The sequence below is a fragment of the Lepidochelys kempii genome, chromosome 3 (assembly GCF_965140265.1).
Source record: "Lepidochelys kempii isolate rLepKem1 chromosome 3, rLepKem1.hap2, whole genome shotgun sequence".
In the NCBI taxonomy this organism is placed as follows: Eukaryota; Metazoa; Chordata; order Testudines; family Cheloniidae; genus Lepidochelys; species Lepidochelys kempii.
Window position 1 is genome coordinate 198,043,165 of NC_133258.1, and position 16,622 is coordinate 198,059,786.

Here is a 16,622-nt window from a genome sequence, read left to right on the forward strand (position 1 = left end):
TAAGACTGGGGCACAATTGCCTCATCAGGTGAAGACTATGAGATACGAGTATGCATCTGCTGCCCTTGGTCTCGAATGTTCTCATCTGATGGGTCCAGGTAGAAAAGATGTTCAGGTCGTGGAGTCAGCAAACTCGGAATGAGAGGCTTTCACCAACCTTGTCACTTGCAATATGGCCAAGGCAGGAAGTTGGGGAATGGGGCCCTAGCTGGGGAGCCCCAGGCAGAAAACACCCTTGTCCTACACCTATAAGACTGATGATCCAAACCCATGGAGAAGTGCCTTCCTGCAGTCAGAGGATGTAAATATCTCAGTCTCTGCAATCTAACCAAGATGGTTCTTTGAAGCTCTGAGTCTCAGAAGAACAGGCATATTCTTCAGACAGAGATGGTGTGGTATTGGGCAGTCTAGAAAGTTCCTATACAGTATTCTGAGAGTTGAAGACACTGGGTCCAATACCAATGTGAACATTGAGGAAGTCCCGAAGTTCGCACTGTGGAACATCTGGAAACCACAGGCTGTTTCAGGAGAGGCAAGTCCAGCACTTGGAGACAAAGCAGATCCTTAGCTACCAAAGAAGCCCGAAGGCACCAAGCTAAGGTATGTCTGGCATGGATAATACACACTGACATTGAGCGCACTGGCAAAGAGATCTTCGGTGCTGGGGCCACTGGCACCAGTGACATATACTGCTCTTGACTACCAACATCAAGAGTTGTTTAGGTGGTACCACAGAATGGTGTTCTTGAGGTCTCTCTCTAACCTCAGTACCAGAGGTCTTATGAGAGTCCTTTATCAGCTGAAACGCTACAGTAAAAGTTATTATGAGAGGTGAAGGAGGCATTTTCAGCTCAGTCTTTCCCTCCTGAAACCCAGAAGACAATCAAGTTGGACGAAGATCCAGGGGAATGAGAGCAATGCCTCTTCTCCCTGTTTATTTTCACAGGTTTTTGACCCTTGAGAGACCAAAGAGGCAGAAGAAACAGACAGAGCATTTCTGGATAATGAATATTCAGCCCACTCAGCTATGGACTAGCCTAGATCTGAGCCACCTGTATGACTTTCGCCATGAGACACTCCCTGAGGCCTATCTCAGAAGATTTCTGCATCCTGATAGTAAAAGACTGACAGACAGAACATCTGTCTGCTAGGTCCCCTTCATTTCTACGAATCAAGCAACACACACACACACACACACACACCCCACTGAAGGCATAGCAGCCTGACAGGAAGGACAATGCTGGGGATTCCTACATTTTAAAGTGCCCTCAAGAAAGAAAAGAAACTCCCTACTCATGAAACAAAGAAAACACTAAAAATATCACTGTCTATTTACACTACACTAACTAATTAATACTATAAATTATTTACATACACTGTTTAGCAGGCAAGTCTCTGAATTCAAGGTGACTCGGGGACTTCCAACTCCTAGCCATAGGCAATGAGAAGGAATTAAGAGTGGATCAGAGCAGCTCCATCTGTTACACTCTAGGTCTGAGACATGAGGACCTGCAAGACACATGTACAATGGGTACTGCTAGCTAAAAGTCTCTGACTTAGTGCACCGGGCTCAGGTACACCTGAAGAGGGGTGTTTGTGTGTGGGTATGTACACACACACACAATCACTCAAAGGAGAACTAGTATTACTTCTGTATAGAAAGTAAAAATATAGAAAACTTGATTGGCTGATGTATTTCCATAGTATTGAAACCTCTAGATGCAGTACTAATCAAATCCATCCTACTCAAAGAGAGGCAGGGGACTAAAATGACAATGGGAGAATGAGATTCAACACTTAATTTTCTTTACTTAGAAAATGATTGCAACAGCTATCTTCTAACAAACCATATTAAGGGGTTAATGGGCAACTAAGGCTAATAGTCCTTTTGCCTCAGGTTATCAGTTCTTCTCAATGACCACTGTTCTCCAAGAAAGTTGTGTGTCTTCATAGTTATCTAAATACCTAAGGGAAGACATTAGTCAAAGCAGGTCAGGTATATCTTTTATTAGACCAACTTCTGTTAAGAGAGAGAAGCTTTTGAGCTTACACAGAGCTCTTCTTCAGATATTAGCTCTCTCTCTAATATCCTGGGACCAATATGGCTACACCACCATCACATACAAGAAGAAATGATGAGACAGCGTACAAAGCAACGAACAGCTTTTGAGGCTAGCTGAATGCCAAAATGAGGCAGATACATTTGTTTAAAGACCTCACTGTTTGTAAGTACAGTAGAATCTCAGAGTTACAAACACCTCGGGAATGGAAGTTGTTCGTAACGCTAAACAAAATGTTATGGTTGTTCTTTCAAAAGTTCACAACAGACCATTGTTTCAAAGCTGTGTTTAGTCTTCACTATGCAAAAGAAAAATGCTGCTTTTCCTTTATTTTTTTAGTAGTTTATATTTAACACAGTACGGTACTGTATTTGCGCTTTTTTGGGGGGGGAGGGAGGTCTCTGCTGCTGCTGGATTGCATACCTCTGGTTCTACATGAGGTGTGTGATTGACTGCTCAGTTCATAACTCTGGCGTTTGTAACTCTGAGATTCTACTAAGAAAAGGAGTACTTTTGGCACCTTAGAGACTAACCAATTTATTTGAGCATGAGCTTTCGTGAGCTACAGCTCACTTCATCGGATGCATACCGTGAAAACTGCAGCAGACGTTATATACACACAGAGATCATGAAACAATACCTCCTCCCACCCCCACGAAAGCTCATGCTCAAATAAATTGGTTAGTCTCTAAGGTGCCACAAGTACTCCTTTTCTTTTTGCGAATACAGACTAACACGGCTGTTACTCTGAAACCTGAGATTCTACTGTATACCCCAATGTCATTAACATTTATTTGACATGATGAAGGAAGAGGTAAATGAACTCTACCAAAAAAACCCAACCCATTGTTTATTTCCTTGAATCAGAAAGGCTTGACTGTGCTACACTGGTACTCTCAAACTTTCCACTGACAACCCATTGGGATCTATTGGCTAAACCAAATAATTTAGAAGGGCTGGGTCTTTAATGTGAATACTTGTTCAAAGGTGCAGTCTGTGTGGAAAATGAATGATGTTATGGACTGAAAGTATGAAAAAGGTCCTTCAGGGCCTGTCTACACTTAAAACACTACAGCTGCACCACTGGAATATTTAAGTGTAGACACTACCTGTAGATTTTTCACATCCCTGAGTGATGTAGTTATGCTTTCCTAATTTTCTAGTGTAGACCAGGCCTCAGTGTCCTATATGAAGTAGTAATGTTCAATGTTTGTGGGCAGTGATTGGCATAAATCCCCCGTTTGTCTCTTAAAAGAGAGTATTTGAAGTTTACAATACATGAGTACATCAGATCTAGCTCTTGGCAAAACACAGCACTTCATTTCACCCTACTAGTAAAAACAATAGCTAATGTGAGATTTCTTTTTCACTCCCTGTTTATATAGTTAAGAAATGCACTTAGAAGTTAAATATATGGTTTATGATTACAGACTATATTCCTTTAAATTGTAGGCTAAAGACTGGAGAGGCAGGCCTAGACTACACTTAAAAATTTTGCTGGCATAGATGTCATTCAAGGGTTTGATCCCCCCACCCCGACTGACATAACTATGTTGGCAAAAGCTCTAGTATTGACACAGTTATACCAGTAAAAAACTGTTTTGCCAGTATAGCTTCGTTTGGGGAACTGATTTAAGATAAACTTGTAAAATAACTATTTTGCTGAAATAAGCTGTGTCTTTACATGGGGGTGAGGTGATGCTTAAATTCCTAAGAGGTCATATTAAACTGGACTCCCCTTCCCCCCTCACTACATATACATAGAAAATACTTTATAAATAATATTAGTGACATTGGGGTATACTTACAACCAATGTCACCTTTGCTGAACAAATTTAACACCTACAGAAAAAAGCTAGATTGTTACTAATTAGTTTATAAGCTTGAATTGAAAATATCATGTATAAACAGAAAGAAGGACAACCCAAAGATTAGCATGCAATGTGTGGTTCATTAAGTCCAGCAAATCAAGAAAGAATATACCTTCAGAGAAACAACTGAGAAGTGGTAAGGCAAAGGAGAAAAGATGGACTGTTAAGCAGAGAAAAAAAAATCGTTCCAGGATCCTGCAGGCTGTACTCTTGTGAACAAGGTGTGTAGTAATGGGCCCATGCTTATCACACAACTTTAGGCCTAATTTTTCCAAAGTAGTAATTTTGGGCATCTCCATTTTTGAGTGTCCAACCTAAGGAGACATCTTAAGATGCCTGATTTTCAGTGAACATTGAGTCCCCTCACCACCTCTGAAATTCAGGCAATTTTAAAGGAGTTACAATTTCGGCATAAAAAAATGGAGGCATCAGAAATCACTAGCCCCTTTTGAAAATATTGACCTTGGAGCATAAGTTGTTCAGGGTAGGGCTTGTGCCTTCTTTTGCATTTATCCACTGTGATACTGTGGGTGACACTAGAAATAAATAATACATAAATAATTGTTCTGCACAAGTTAATGGAAGCAGTTGGGTGGTAAACCTGGTGAAAAAGTTGGATCTGAAATAAAGTGAAAAGTGAAATAAAATGTGTCCATCAGGCTGTCTCTTAGTAAAATCTGAATTTAAATTTTAAAAGAAAGACAAAATTACTCATAAGATTCTTAATGAACTCCAGGGAACTTCATAAGAGTTATCTGACAAGCAGAAAGAAGTCTTAAAAAGAATCTTTAGTTAAATATAGAAGTCTACCATTGAAATAATATTGTACATTTCATGTTGTTTTGTTTTAAAAAAATAGTTATCTGAATAATTGTTGTCTGGCATCTTTCATATCTCTTCATTCTGTCATAAAAACATACACAGGAGATTTAAAATTGGAATCTAAGGACAATCATCAGTTTGGCTCTAAAAAGCCCAATTATACTTAGGTAATCTGGTCAGATGACTGATTTAAAATTTGGTTGTCTCTTATGGCACAAAAGTAGCTGGCAGTGATGCAAAGCCACCGGCACTTGAACCAAAGGACAAGCTTGCAAACATGTTTATCAAAAACTTGGTCCATTAACTCTTCAAAAGAATTATTTAAAAAGTTTTTTCTAATAGATCATTAGAAAACTTAGGAAGATGAGACCAGGGTTCTTCACACAATCTAATTACAATTAGTTCAATGCTGGAAAGATTTTAGAAAAGAAATCTAGATTTTAGAACAGGTAACATTTTCAGAGACCCAACGCATTTCATGGTGGTGTAAAAATGTCACATGAAAGACGAAGCACTTGGAACTGAATTTCACTGCAAGCAGATCTACAAAAAGGACTTTTCCATTATTGCAGCTTTGCTCGAAGAAACTTGGAGAGCCTAAGCCCACAGTGTACAGTGAAGCTGAGCTGGAATAAACAGAACCTTACTGAGAGGAGAATCACCTGTACCCAGGAAAACAGGAGCAAGCTGAGAGTTCTTTACTTTTTTTACTACCCCGATAGTTCAGGTACATGACCACTGTCATGCATTGGAGTTCTGAAGATAATTTTTTCCCATTTTAGCCTTCTGAGCAGTAATGCAGCTAACCTTGTTGCCTGCAGCACAAGGGTGTTTATAGGAAACCGTCTTTCCATTGGAGACCATATTCCCTGTGTTCAGCAGGGATCCACATTTACTTCCCACCCTGATAGACTCTTGTCCAAGGCAGTATGTATTCTGGTTGGATAAAGAGAAGTCTGGAGCCAGGATGCTGCTTGTTTGTTTGCTGTGAGACCTAGTAAACTGAACGATGCTTGTGACTCCTGTACCATTTGGGTGGCCCAGTCCTGAGACTGGCCAGATAAACTAGTCAGCTAGAGAAGGAATCTCACAAACCCATTTGAAAAAAGAAAAGGAGTACTTGTGGCACCTTAGAGACTAACCAATTTATTTGAGCATGAGCTTTCGTGAGCTACAGCTCACTTCATCGGATGCATACTGTGGAAACTGCAGCAGACTTTATATACACACAGAGAATATGAAACAATACCTCCTCCCACCCCACTGTTCTGGTTTAACTTGAGAGTGGTCAGTTTGGATGAGCTATTACCAGCAGGAGAGTGAGTTTGTGTGTGTGGTTTTTGGGAGGGGGGTGAGAGAACCTGGATTTGTGCAGGAAATGGCCCAACTTGATTATCATGCACATTGTGTAAAGAGTTGTCACTTTGGATGGGCTATCACCAGCAGGAGAGTGAATTTGTGTGGGGGGGTGGAGGGTGAGAAAACCTGGATTTGTGCTGGAAATGGCCCAACTTGATGATCACTTTAGATAAGCTATTACCAGCAGGACAGTGGGGTGGGAGGAGGTATTGTTTCATATTCTCTGTGTGTATATAAAGTCTGCTGCAGTTTCCACGGTATGCATCCGATGAAGTGAGCTGTAGCTCACGAAAGCTCATGCTCAGATAAATTGGTTAGTCTCTAAGGTGCCACAAGTACTCCTTTTCTTTTTGCGAATACAGACTAACACGGCTGTTACTCTGAAACCCATTTGAGAGAGTGTCACTGCATGACCAACATGACCTTTACCAACATTCTCAGGTCAGATTCCAGGCTGAATGGAGAAGAGCTTATAAGAAAGACCATATGTTCAGCACAAGCCCTAGGTACTTTTAGAGAGAGTAAGTGATGAGGATTTGTAACTGGGTGTCCTTAGGTCCACCAATACCAGAACCTTGATTTATGATGGCTCTGAAGGGTTCCATTTTGAAGTTTTACTAACCAATTTCCTCACTTCCTTTCAAGTTTATTTTAGATTCCAGAGCAGTGCCTGCCTTTTAGGAGCAAGTGTCTTTCACCTTCTGGGTTAAGAAACAAAAATGGCATCAAGATGTGGTAGCAAAGGTCACATTTCTGAGTGTGGCTTTGAGTCAAGCAGGAACTGAATTGGAAAAGCAGCGATGGTTGCTCTGAAAAGCGAGAAGAATCCCAGCTGGGGACTGGTCATCATCCTGTCTGCCAGACTGAGCCAAGAGGACAAGCTACATTCTGTGGTTCCACAGTAATAGGATGCCAACTTCTGAAGTGCAGTCCAGCTGAATAAATACTGATGAAAGTCAATAACTAAAACTTTTCTACAATAACCATTTCTCTAGAAACCTGACTGAAATTTGAGTATTTGTACTGACTTTTATCAAATGGGAATAAATACTTAGGCGATAATATAGTAATCTCACCTTTTGTCCATCAATCACTATTGAGGGATTACCTTGGGCAGGGCACGAGGTGCTATAGCAATACAAATAATAAAATCAAATTTGGTGCATCACAAACTGCCTCAAAGAAATAGAAACAGATTAACTTGACTGGACAATTATTAGACAACACTTCATTGTAGGTTTACATTCTGATCTGTATTTGAACTAAAAATCTGCTCATGTTTCTAACTCCCTCTCAATGTAGTTTTGAAGCACTTTCTCACATGAGAATCCACTCTTCATGGATCAGGAATGACGGTTGCTTACACTGTTCAGGTGGCGAAAACAAATCACTCTGAGTCTGAAAAGCAACAGCAATCTTTTTTACTGAATCCTTCCCTTTCCAATTGCATATGTAGGCTGTGATCATCAGGTCCTTTAAACTCTAGCCAGGAAAGATTAATAGCTATCCATACAGCTACTGTATTGTGAAATTTCTAGCTTGGAGCCTCTCCCCCTACCCCTCCTGCAGAAAACAGAGTGAGCAAGAGAAATGCTGAAATTTAACCCTGCGTAATTTTTTCAACTGTTAACTCTTGTAAGCTCTTAGGGCTACAGTAATACATGAAAAGCAAAATGATGTCATGTATTAAAAGGGAAAAAATATTGTGTTTCTGAACGACATTAGAAGCCACTCTGTCATTCACTACACAAGCTTTTGCCTCACTAACTCACAATTTTAAAAGTTCACACCAAAGTACAACAACAAAAAGAAAAGATTAGAAATAAAGTATTATTCTCCCACACTATTCTCACAGATATGGAGTGAACAGCTGAGATAAAGATGTCTGAACATAAATTTTATTTACTAAGTAATTACAATTGCTACAGTTTCTTGAATGTTTTATCTGATATTTATCCATGGGCCACAGATGTTCCTTGAAATAACTTAAAGATACATCAAGTGTAGCAGTTCAACTTCAGATACCCCAACTTTAGTTTTGGAATGGCTCTAAGGTGTAGCCCAAACAGAGCACAGCACAGCAGCCTATGCTTCAGGTAACAATGGTGACAGTTACGAGGTCCATATATGAAATGAATGGTCACAACCTCCTGGCTGTATGTAAAGGATAAAAAGCTCATCTGGTTCTCTTTCCATTCAGGTAGTTTTACATTTGGAACTTATTGTACATAAACAAGATGATCTGTGTTGATTGTGGTTATTGGCATTACTGAATATTATTTTTGTTCAGAGCATACATAGTGTTTTTGAGAAAAAGGAGCATGTTAAACAAAGACTTACCCCCTCCACCTCCAAGAAGACTGGAATTAGCTAGGAAAAGCAAAAGGAGAATAATTAGAATTAAATTTAAATATGAAATGGTGCAGAAGGTGAAAGTATTTATTTATAAGGTACAAATTTATATTTATAGTATAAAATTGTTGAAACTAATTATTCATATTATAGAATGTACATTCTATTAAAACAAAAACAATTCGAGTTACTGTTTTTCATTCAAACCATTCCATTTTTATCTGTTTGTCCAAAGACATTATTGGTTCACATTTTAAAAAAAAATATTTACCTAAATTATTCTCAAAACCTTTATTTGTAAAATACCATGCAACACTTCTGGGCCTGTAGATTAAATTAATTAAAAACAATGTATGAAAATTGTAATACTTTTAAACTGCATAAACTTCTGAAACTGTATAACTGTCCATGCAATATTCCTTTGTGACAACCAAATAAAGGCGCAAAACCCCTTGTCAGTTTAGAGATCAGCCAAATGGGCTTTGGTGCCCTCTGTGATTAGTTCTCCTGGGTCTCTATGACATGGGGCCTTTGAGGATGAAAATCAGTAAAGAGCAAATTATCCTCTAATCAGACATCTGTAAAAACCACAGTGAATGAAATGCTAGTCCCATTACAATCCATGGGAGTTTTCACATCGATTTCAATGGGGTAAGGATTTCACTCAGTATATTTACATGCTGCTCTACTGTATCTATTCGTCTGTCTGTCCAAGTCATAAAGGGTAAATTTTGCACAGCAGTAATTTGCAGAATAAGGCTATTCAAGACAGCTGTTCAAATTAAGCTGGTGTGGCTGCAGCCACTCATTGTCCCTCCACAACTTGGACATAAGAATGGGGAAATGGTAAGCCTATAAGCTTGCCCCCTTCAGTGAAGTACTCATCCTACAATTGTATGGGAAATGCAAGTTCCCTCAGCACAAACATTTGGATGAAAAGCTGGAAATAAAGGTTCAAACTCTACTTAATTAGTTAAGCAACAGGAAGAGGTACAAGCACTTCTCTCCAACCTTCACACCTTACTGATGAGCAAAGGAGGAGCGAGACTGTAAAACATTCCTTCCTCCAGAACCTAAGGGCTTATCTACACAGGGATATTCAGGAAAGTTAATCTGAATTAATTTTTATGTGAATTTAAAGTGGATTAGTTAAACTGCATTAAAACCATACAGAGAAACTCTGATTCAGAATTAAAGTGGCCTTAATTTGGCTTAGTTTAATTCACTTCCAAAGTGAAGCTGCTTTTCACACAGTTTCTTTGGGAGTGGATTAAGATAAACTGAATTAAGGCCACTTTGGGGATTTATCTACATGGCCCTGCAGTGCAGATTACAGGGGTGTGAGCTACTGCAGCACACACTGATGTGGTGCGCTGTAACTGCCCCATATAGACCCTGCTAGTGCAAACTAAAAGATACCTTGTTTGTGTTAATATAGTCCCATTTTAACATGAACTAGGTATCTTTTAATTTACACTAGCGGGGTCTACATGGGACAGTTACAGCGCAACACATTAGTGTGTGCTACAATTCATATCCCTCTAATCCACATTGTGGGACCATGTAGACAAGCCCTAATTCTGAATTAGTGTCTCCACCCAGGGATTTATTGCAGTTTAGCTAATCTATTTTATATTCACACCTTTAGTTAATTTGGATTAATTTTCCTGAATGCCCCTATATAGATAAACCCTAAGGCTATGGGGAAGTATATAATATATGTTGTATTGCATGCATCTCTTTCTAGTATCTGAGCTTTCCTACTTGAAAGGAACAATTCCTATAGGAATAGTCCTCATGACTACGGGACTAGTAGGAATAATCTAGGATCACCAAAATGATTAATTGTGACACAGCACAAATCCATATGGTAGGTTTTGTTGATGGTTTATTTTAACCATCTAAAGAAATCATATTGTACACTGTCTATTTAGTTTGCTTTTTCATTACTTCTTTTCTTTTTGGGGGTACATCTCTTACGTTCTCTTTCAGTCATACCATCAGCTCTTCCTGACACTACAGAAGCTGTGCCACAATTGCCAAGCTACGTTTTCCATAAAATAGTGTATTTAGTAACTAACACAAATTCCTTTTTTTTTAAAAAAAGGAAAAATGTCCTGTTATTGTTATTTACTGTTATTGTACCACAGCAAGCATCCTTTAGACTCATGGGTATCATTTGAAAAATACTAGCAGGTAACAGAACTGTAGCCCTATACAAGTTTCTTTGCAAAGATAAAATGATATATATTGCAAAGATTAGCAGGAGGCTTTGATCCATATATTTTTACCACCTCCTATGTTCACTGAATTTCAATACAATACCGAAGAAGAGTACACGACTTAAAGAATTCCATGAAATGCAAACAGCTGATGTATCCTTTACTTTAGCAGTTTCCAAACTACTTGAATAGTCAATATCAACTCTCACTGCAACAACATTAATCAACACATGTATAAGCTGAAACTAGCACAATTGTAAAATCAGACAAGCTGAAAAAAGGAGAAAAGCCCCTAACACTATCGTCCTGCAACACAGGATTATTCTCTGAAGTGTATTAGAGCGCTTTGTCCGTTCTAGTTTTAATGAACTCAAGTTCCGGGGCTTCAAACACTTCTCTTGGGAGACTTGCCCAAGATCTTATAGACCTCACTGTTAGAAAGTTTCTTAGGATATTCAGCTAACATTTTCTTCTGCAAAACCACAGCCTCCATCTGCTTAGATCACATTAAATTCCCTCCTTCCTTGACAATTTTCATCTTTCAAATACTTGTAGAACTTATTAAAACATAGCACACTAGTTAGCATTATAAAAATTCAATAGTAAAAACATTTTAAACAAAGATTTTGGCCACAATGTATCACAATCAACTACAACTATTAGAATTACTGTAGTAACTTATTAACGTTGTTTTATTTTACTGTCTTTGCCCTTCAGGACCGACAGCACCTTAAGGACTCTTGCCCCAGACAGAACGCTCACATTTTGCCACTCTTCCTGCCTTTTCCAACCCACAAAACCACCATGCCCTGCATGAGACTTGGAGACATTCCTGTCACACACACACAGAAGGTCACTGAGCCTAGGAGCTACTAGTACACACAACCATCATCTGCAGACAGACATTGATCCAGCCTGGGCCAGCAGCCGTGATTCTTGTCCTCACCCTCTGCCCTAGTCTACAGCTGAGCACAGGGTTCTAACCAGACCTGGGGAGAACAAGAAAGAGTCTGCTTCTGAGACAAGAGAGAGGATAGGGTGAGAAGGTATATGAGAAACTATGAGAAGAGACAGTGAGAGCTAGGGACTTCCTATCCCCCAATCCCTCCCAAAGCTACCCTTCAGAGACCACTTCCCTGACCCTTGCTAAAATTGCTCTCTGCAATCTCCAGCCCACAGCAAGTTCCCCAATTTTCACTTTCAAAATCTGGTTATAATGCACCCCTAGAAACATGCCTTTAAATGTATGCCCATTTATATCAAACCAAGTGACAGCACACAAATTGCCTGAAGAAGAGCTCTGCGTGGCTCAAAAGCTTGTCTCTCACCAACTAAAGTTGGTCCAATAAAAGATATTATCTCACCCATCTTGTCTCTCTAGCACACAATTCAGGCAGCTTGTACTGTAGGCACTTATTTGTAAAAATGTCAACAATTTACACATGCTGGTAAAACATGATCCTGCATTCCTTATTGGCAAACTCCCATTGAAGTCAGTTGGGGTTTGCCTGGATAGAGGCTGCAGATTTTGGTCCTGAAGAGGTAATATAACTTTCAGGTCCTGAGTTTTAGATTTGGTACCATCACGTCAGAAGTAAAAAGAGAGTTTCCTAGACTCAGATTAATCCCTAAGGAATAATCCTTCACATAAAAAACCATGAGTCTGCCCATTGGGTTTCGGACCAAGCCCCAGCGAGGTGCTTAAGTAATGGACTTTGAAATTTATGGGAGTTGAATATGCTCAGCACTTCACAGGACTGTGCCTTTATTCCGTGCTCAAGAAATAAATGATCAGCAGTTACAGGACAACTGAAGAAGTCCCATTAGTGTATACCTGTTCTGACCAATGCAATCGGCCTTCACGCTAAACACCAGCATTCCTCCCAAAACACAGAAGTGCAAATAATTTGGAGGAAACTATTTAAGCAAGTTTAGTCTCTTTCTGGTTGTGGATTATCAGCAACGAGATCTTACGTTGTCAAAATATATTCATTATTCAAATGTATACATTAATATATTTTACAAATATGGATGGAACTTAACATTCTAAATTTGATCTGCCTTACTTAGGGAAGTCACATGGCATTGTTTGTGCTCACTGACTGAATACGCACAGAACTTCTGCAACAAATCCTGAAATTCCCTTCAAATTTTTCACTTTCTATGAACATTTTGGACCTCTTGAATGCTTGTGGAAAGTAAATTTTAAAAAAAGTTAATTCGGATGAAGCAAATGAATTTAAAAATCTGAGTATTCACAAAAATTCTTTTAATATTGCAGACAGAACAATTAAAAAGTGAAAAAAACTGATTTTTTAAATGGATGTTTACTGACAGTGAAGCTTTTATCATCTGCTGTCAATTCAGTTGAGTTTAGTAATGATAAATTACTAGAATAACATTGTGTGTGTGTGTGTGTGTGTGTGTGTGTGTGTGGAGGTAGGTAGAATACTCTGACAAAATTTTAAAAATGTAATTTCTTTTGGGACCATCTCTTTGCAAAGGATTAACAGCACTGGTAACAAATTGACATCTGTCAGCATAACAAAAATAATACTTTTAAAAGTTGATTTGATATTATCGGACTTAGCAGATGTTTGATCTTGTTTTCATATAAAAACTTAAATACTTGAGTTGATGGATACTTTTTTAATTGTGAAATTTATTTATTTAAGGAGATATCTTTATACTTGATGATAGTGTGAGATGCAAGATGTTCTATCTCCAGAGACACCATTTTTATTCCATTAATAAGACTTCATAGAAGACTGCTGGTGACCAGGGTAACAGTAATTTATGAAACAGGCAGCCACATTTCCTCGTACACATTTTGTGAAACATCCTTTCCTGCCACTGTATTTCGTTTGATCTGTTCTCAAAAAAAGCTGGAGAGAACAAAGTAGAACTGTGAGCAAGCAACTTTGCCTTACACACACTCAAATGTTTTTGGCCAGGTGGTACAATAAAAACCTAAGTAATTCTGAAATATTTTTGATAAATAATATACAGCTGACTATGGATTAGCACTATTATAGTGCAACTTTACAGGAAATGTTTTCCATACCAATCCATTATAACCAAGAGGGGGGAAAATAAAGTTTCAGTAGTAGACTCGGGATCAGATTTACACAAAGGTATTTAAGTGCCTAATATAGATAGGCGCTGTAAGTCAATGGGAGTTAGGTGCCTAGTGTGGGATTTACAAAAGCACTTAAGTCAGCTAGGCACCTCCCATTGACTTACAGCGCCTAACTCACTTAAGCACTTGTGTTAATCGCACTAGGCACCTATCTCTTTCTTTAGGAACCTATACCCCATATGTGAATATGGCCCTCAAAAAGTTACTGAATGTGCACAGCTCTGCATTGTGGCTGGTGCCTCCAGCGTTCTATAGTGCAGCGTATTTCTTCTGTGTGATCTTGACTAAGTCACTTCTGACTGTGCTTTTGTTTTCTCATCTGTTAAAGGAGGGATACTACTAATCATCTCACAATTATTAATAAATAGATATCTGAATTTTTACTGCTTATCCAAAGGTTTTGAGATTCCTCAGTCATTACTAAGGCTACGATTTAGTCATGGAGGTTGCGGAAGTCACGGATTCCGTGACTTCAGCTTGCAGTCGTCGGGAGCTGCAGGGTCCACTGCCGTCCACGGGGCAGGGAGCTGCGGGGTACCCCTACCACCTCTGGCAGCCCCCCAGAGCTCCTAGCCACCATGGGCATTGGGGAACCCCCAGAGCTCCTGGCCCACCACAGTAACCCCCAACCTCCCGGCCACCGGGAGAATCCCTGAGCTCCCAGCTACCACAAGCCCCTGGAGCTGCAGGGGTAACCCACAGCTCCCAGCCCATGTGGGCAGCAGAAGAACCCCCAAGATCCCAGCTACCAGGGGCCACTGGACCTGCAGCCAGCTCCCGTCTGACACAGGAGGCGCCCGGCCCCCACAGGCACCTTGGGCCATCCAGAGCTGCAGGCAGTAGGGGTAATCCGCAGCCCCCAGCTGCTGTCGGCAGCTCCTCGCCCTTGCACAGCTGCCCCGCTTCAGGTGGTGTGGGGATCCACAGATCCCCATTTTGTCCCAGATCTTTTTAGTAAAAGTCACAGACAGGTCACAGCTTCTCTGAATGTTTCTTTTTTCCCCATGACATGTCTGTGACTTTTACTAAAAAGATCCAAGACAAAATTTTAGCCTTAGTCATTACTACTGTTATTTTTGTGATGCTTTCATGATGTCAGCGCATACATGCTTGTACAGTGCTAGGCACTGGTCTCAGTTTGGAACAGCTAAGCATTACTTTTAATACAAATAATAAATAACTTGCTTGGGGCTCTGCCCCAAGCTAATTCCAGTCAGACCATTAAACCACACCACATCACCACATACGTGAGGTCACTCATTGCTTTAAGGATTGGTCTCAACTTTTTCCCCCAAACAGAATGATTTTGGGGACACTGCCACCACTGATGAAGCTATTCACACCTATAGCTGCAACCTCTCTAGCTGTTAACACCTCTTATTCACTGCACTTTAACTTGGGGGTGGTTAAATACATTTTTGTATTATAGCAGAGCAGCACTTCAGCTTTAGTTAAAGTTGAGAGTCACTTACTGTTTAAAATTTCTTTCCACAGATTTAAATATGCCCATCTGAGTTAAATAAATGCTCTGGATGATTTGTTCATCTACTTGGGAAAACTACCTTCTGAAGTCTGCTGTTTGAATAGCTTAACCTATTTTTAAAATACAAATAATTGAGAGCAGAACATATTACATATACACTCCTCCTCCAGGCCTAGCAGGACCAAGGGTTTAAGCCTTCTACACGTGTTAGAAATCCAAGTCTCCCTCTCTTTCTGTCAGAAATACAAGAGAAGGGCCTCAGCCCTCAATATTGGGAAAGATGTTCGCTATACCCTATTACTGTTTGTAAAAAGTGCCCTAAGATTTATAGTTATCTCCTAGAAAAGAGATTTCTTCAAGCATGACCTGATGAGTCCAAAAATCTGGCAGTCTGTTTTCCTGAGATTTGCATTAACTATGGGAGTAGAATGGGAGATAAACTTGATTTTTAATACACATCACTTTTTTTCTCCCCCCGATTCTAAAGGCATAATCTACACATCAGTTTATCTGTTCTGGTTTAAGTTTAATAATATCTACTGGGATGTCTTGTAAGTATTATGCATTTAAAAGAGTATTCTCTATCTGGACTAAGTGGGCATGGCTTGATGGGCCTATGTTAGTTCCACATGCAAAACATGGTGACTTATCAAGTGAGTCCAATCATCCTAAATTTTCTAGGGTGGCACAGAGCAGATTTTAACCTATGTTTCCTGTCTTTTCGCATAAAATGGGTGTTAGCTCAGATTTCAAGCTTCTTTAGGAGGTTCTGTAGTTTGATGAGACAAAAACATCTTTTTTAAAACACTGCAGTATAGTAAAGAGTTTTTTCAGGCATAGTTGTGGCTGACAAAAGGATTGTCTTTATCATACTGTGCATCAAACAATAATTGACATAAATTTTCTAAGTCTCCTACTTTCACTTCATTACCAGCTTCATTCACAATGTGCTTTTACGCAAGAGAAGCGCCCAAATAATGGCATACATTACAGTCTTGAAGCTCAGTAATTGTAAGGAAGGACTAACTGAAATCTGATGTCAAGAATAAAAGTCAAAACACACAAAATACTATGCGAGTATTATACGTAGACAACACAGCAGTCATCACAAGTGACAGCTGTGGAAACAATATACAGACAAGAACACACCCATCAATTTGGCACAGCCTAGTGTTTACACTATGCTAGATAAACACCTTCCAAATAGAATAAGTAAAATGCCCAAGGTTCTGCCTCACATTGTAATCCAATTTGAAGTAGAGCAAAAGAAATTTAACAGTAGATTAAACTGTCTAACATGTAGTAACTAACCAT

At 39.5% G+C, this 16,622-nt stretch overlaps 1 protein-coding gene across 2 annotated transcripts in view; it reads right to left on the reverse strand.

Annotated features, from left to right (window-relative positions):
* Positions 1-16,622, reverse strand: part of MACROD2 (mono-ADP ribosylhydrolase 2) — a 1,311,577-nt gene that overhangs the window by 982,639 nt on the left and 312,316 nt on the right. For both annotated transcript variants that reach the window (XM_073339563.1, XM_073339564.1), the window contains exon 4: positions 8,453-8,482. In XM_073339563.1, the coding sequence (XP_073195664.1) occupies positions 8,453-8,482 (30 nt within the window). The remainder of the gene's footprint in view (positions 1-8,452; positions 8,483-16,622) is intronic.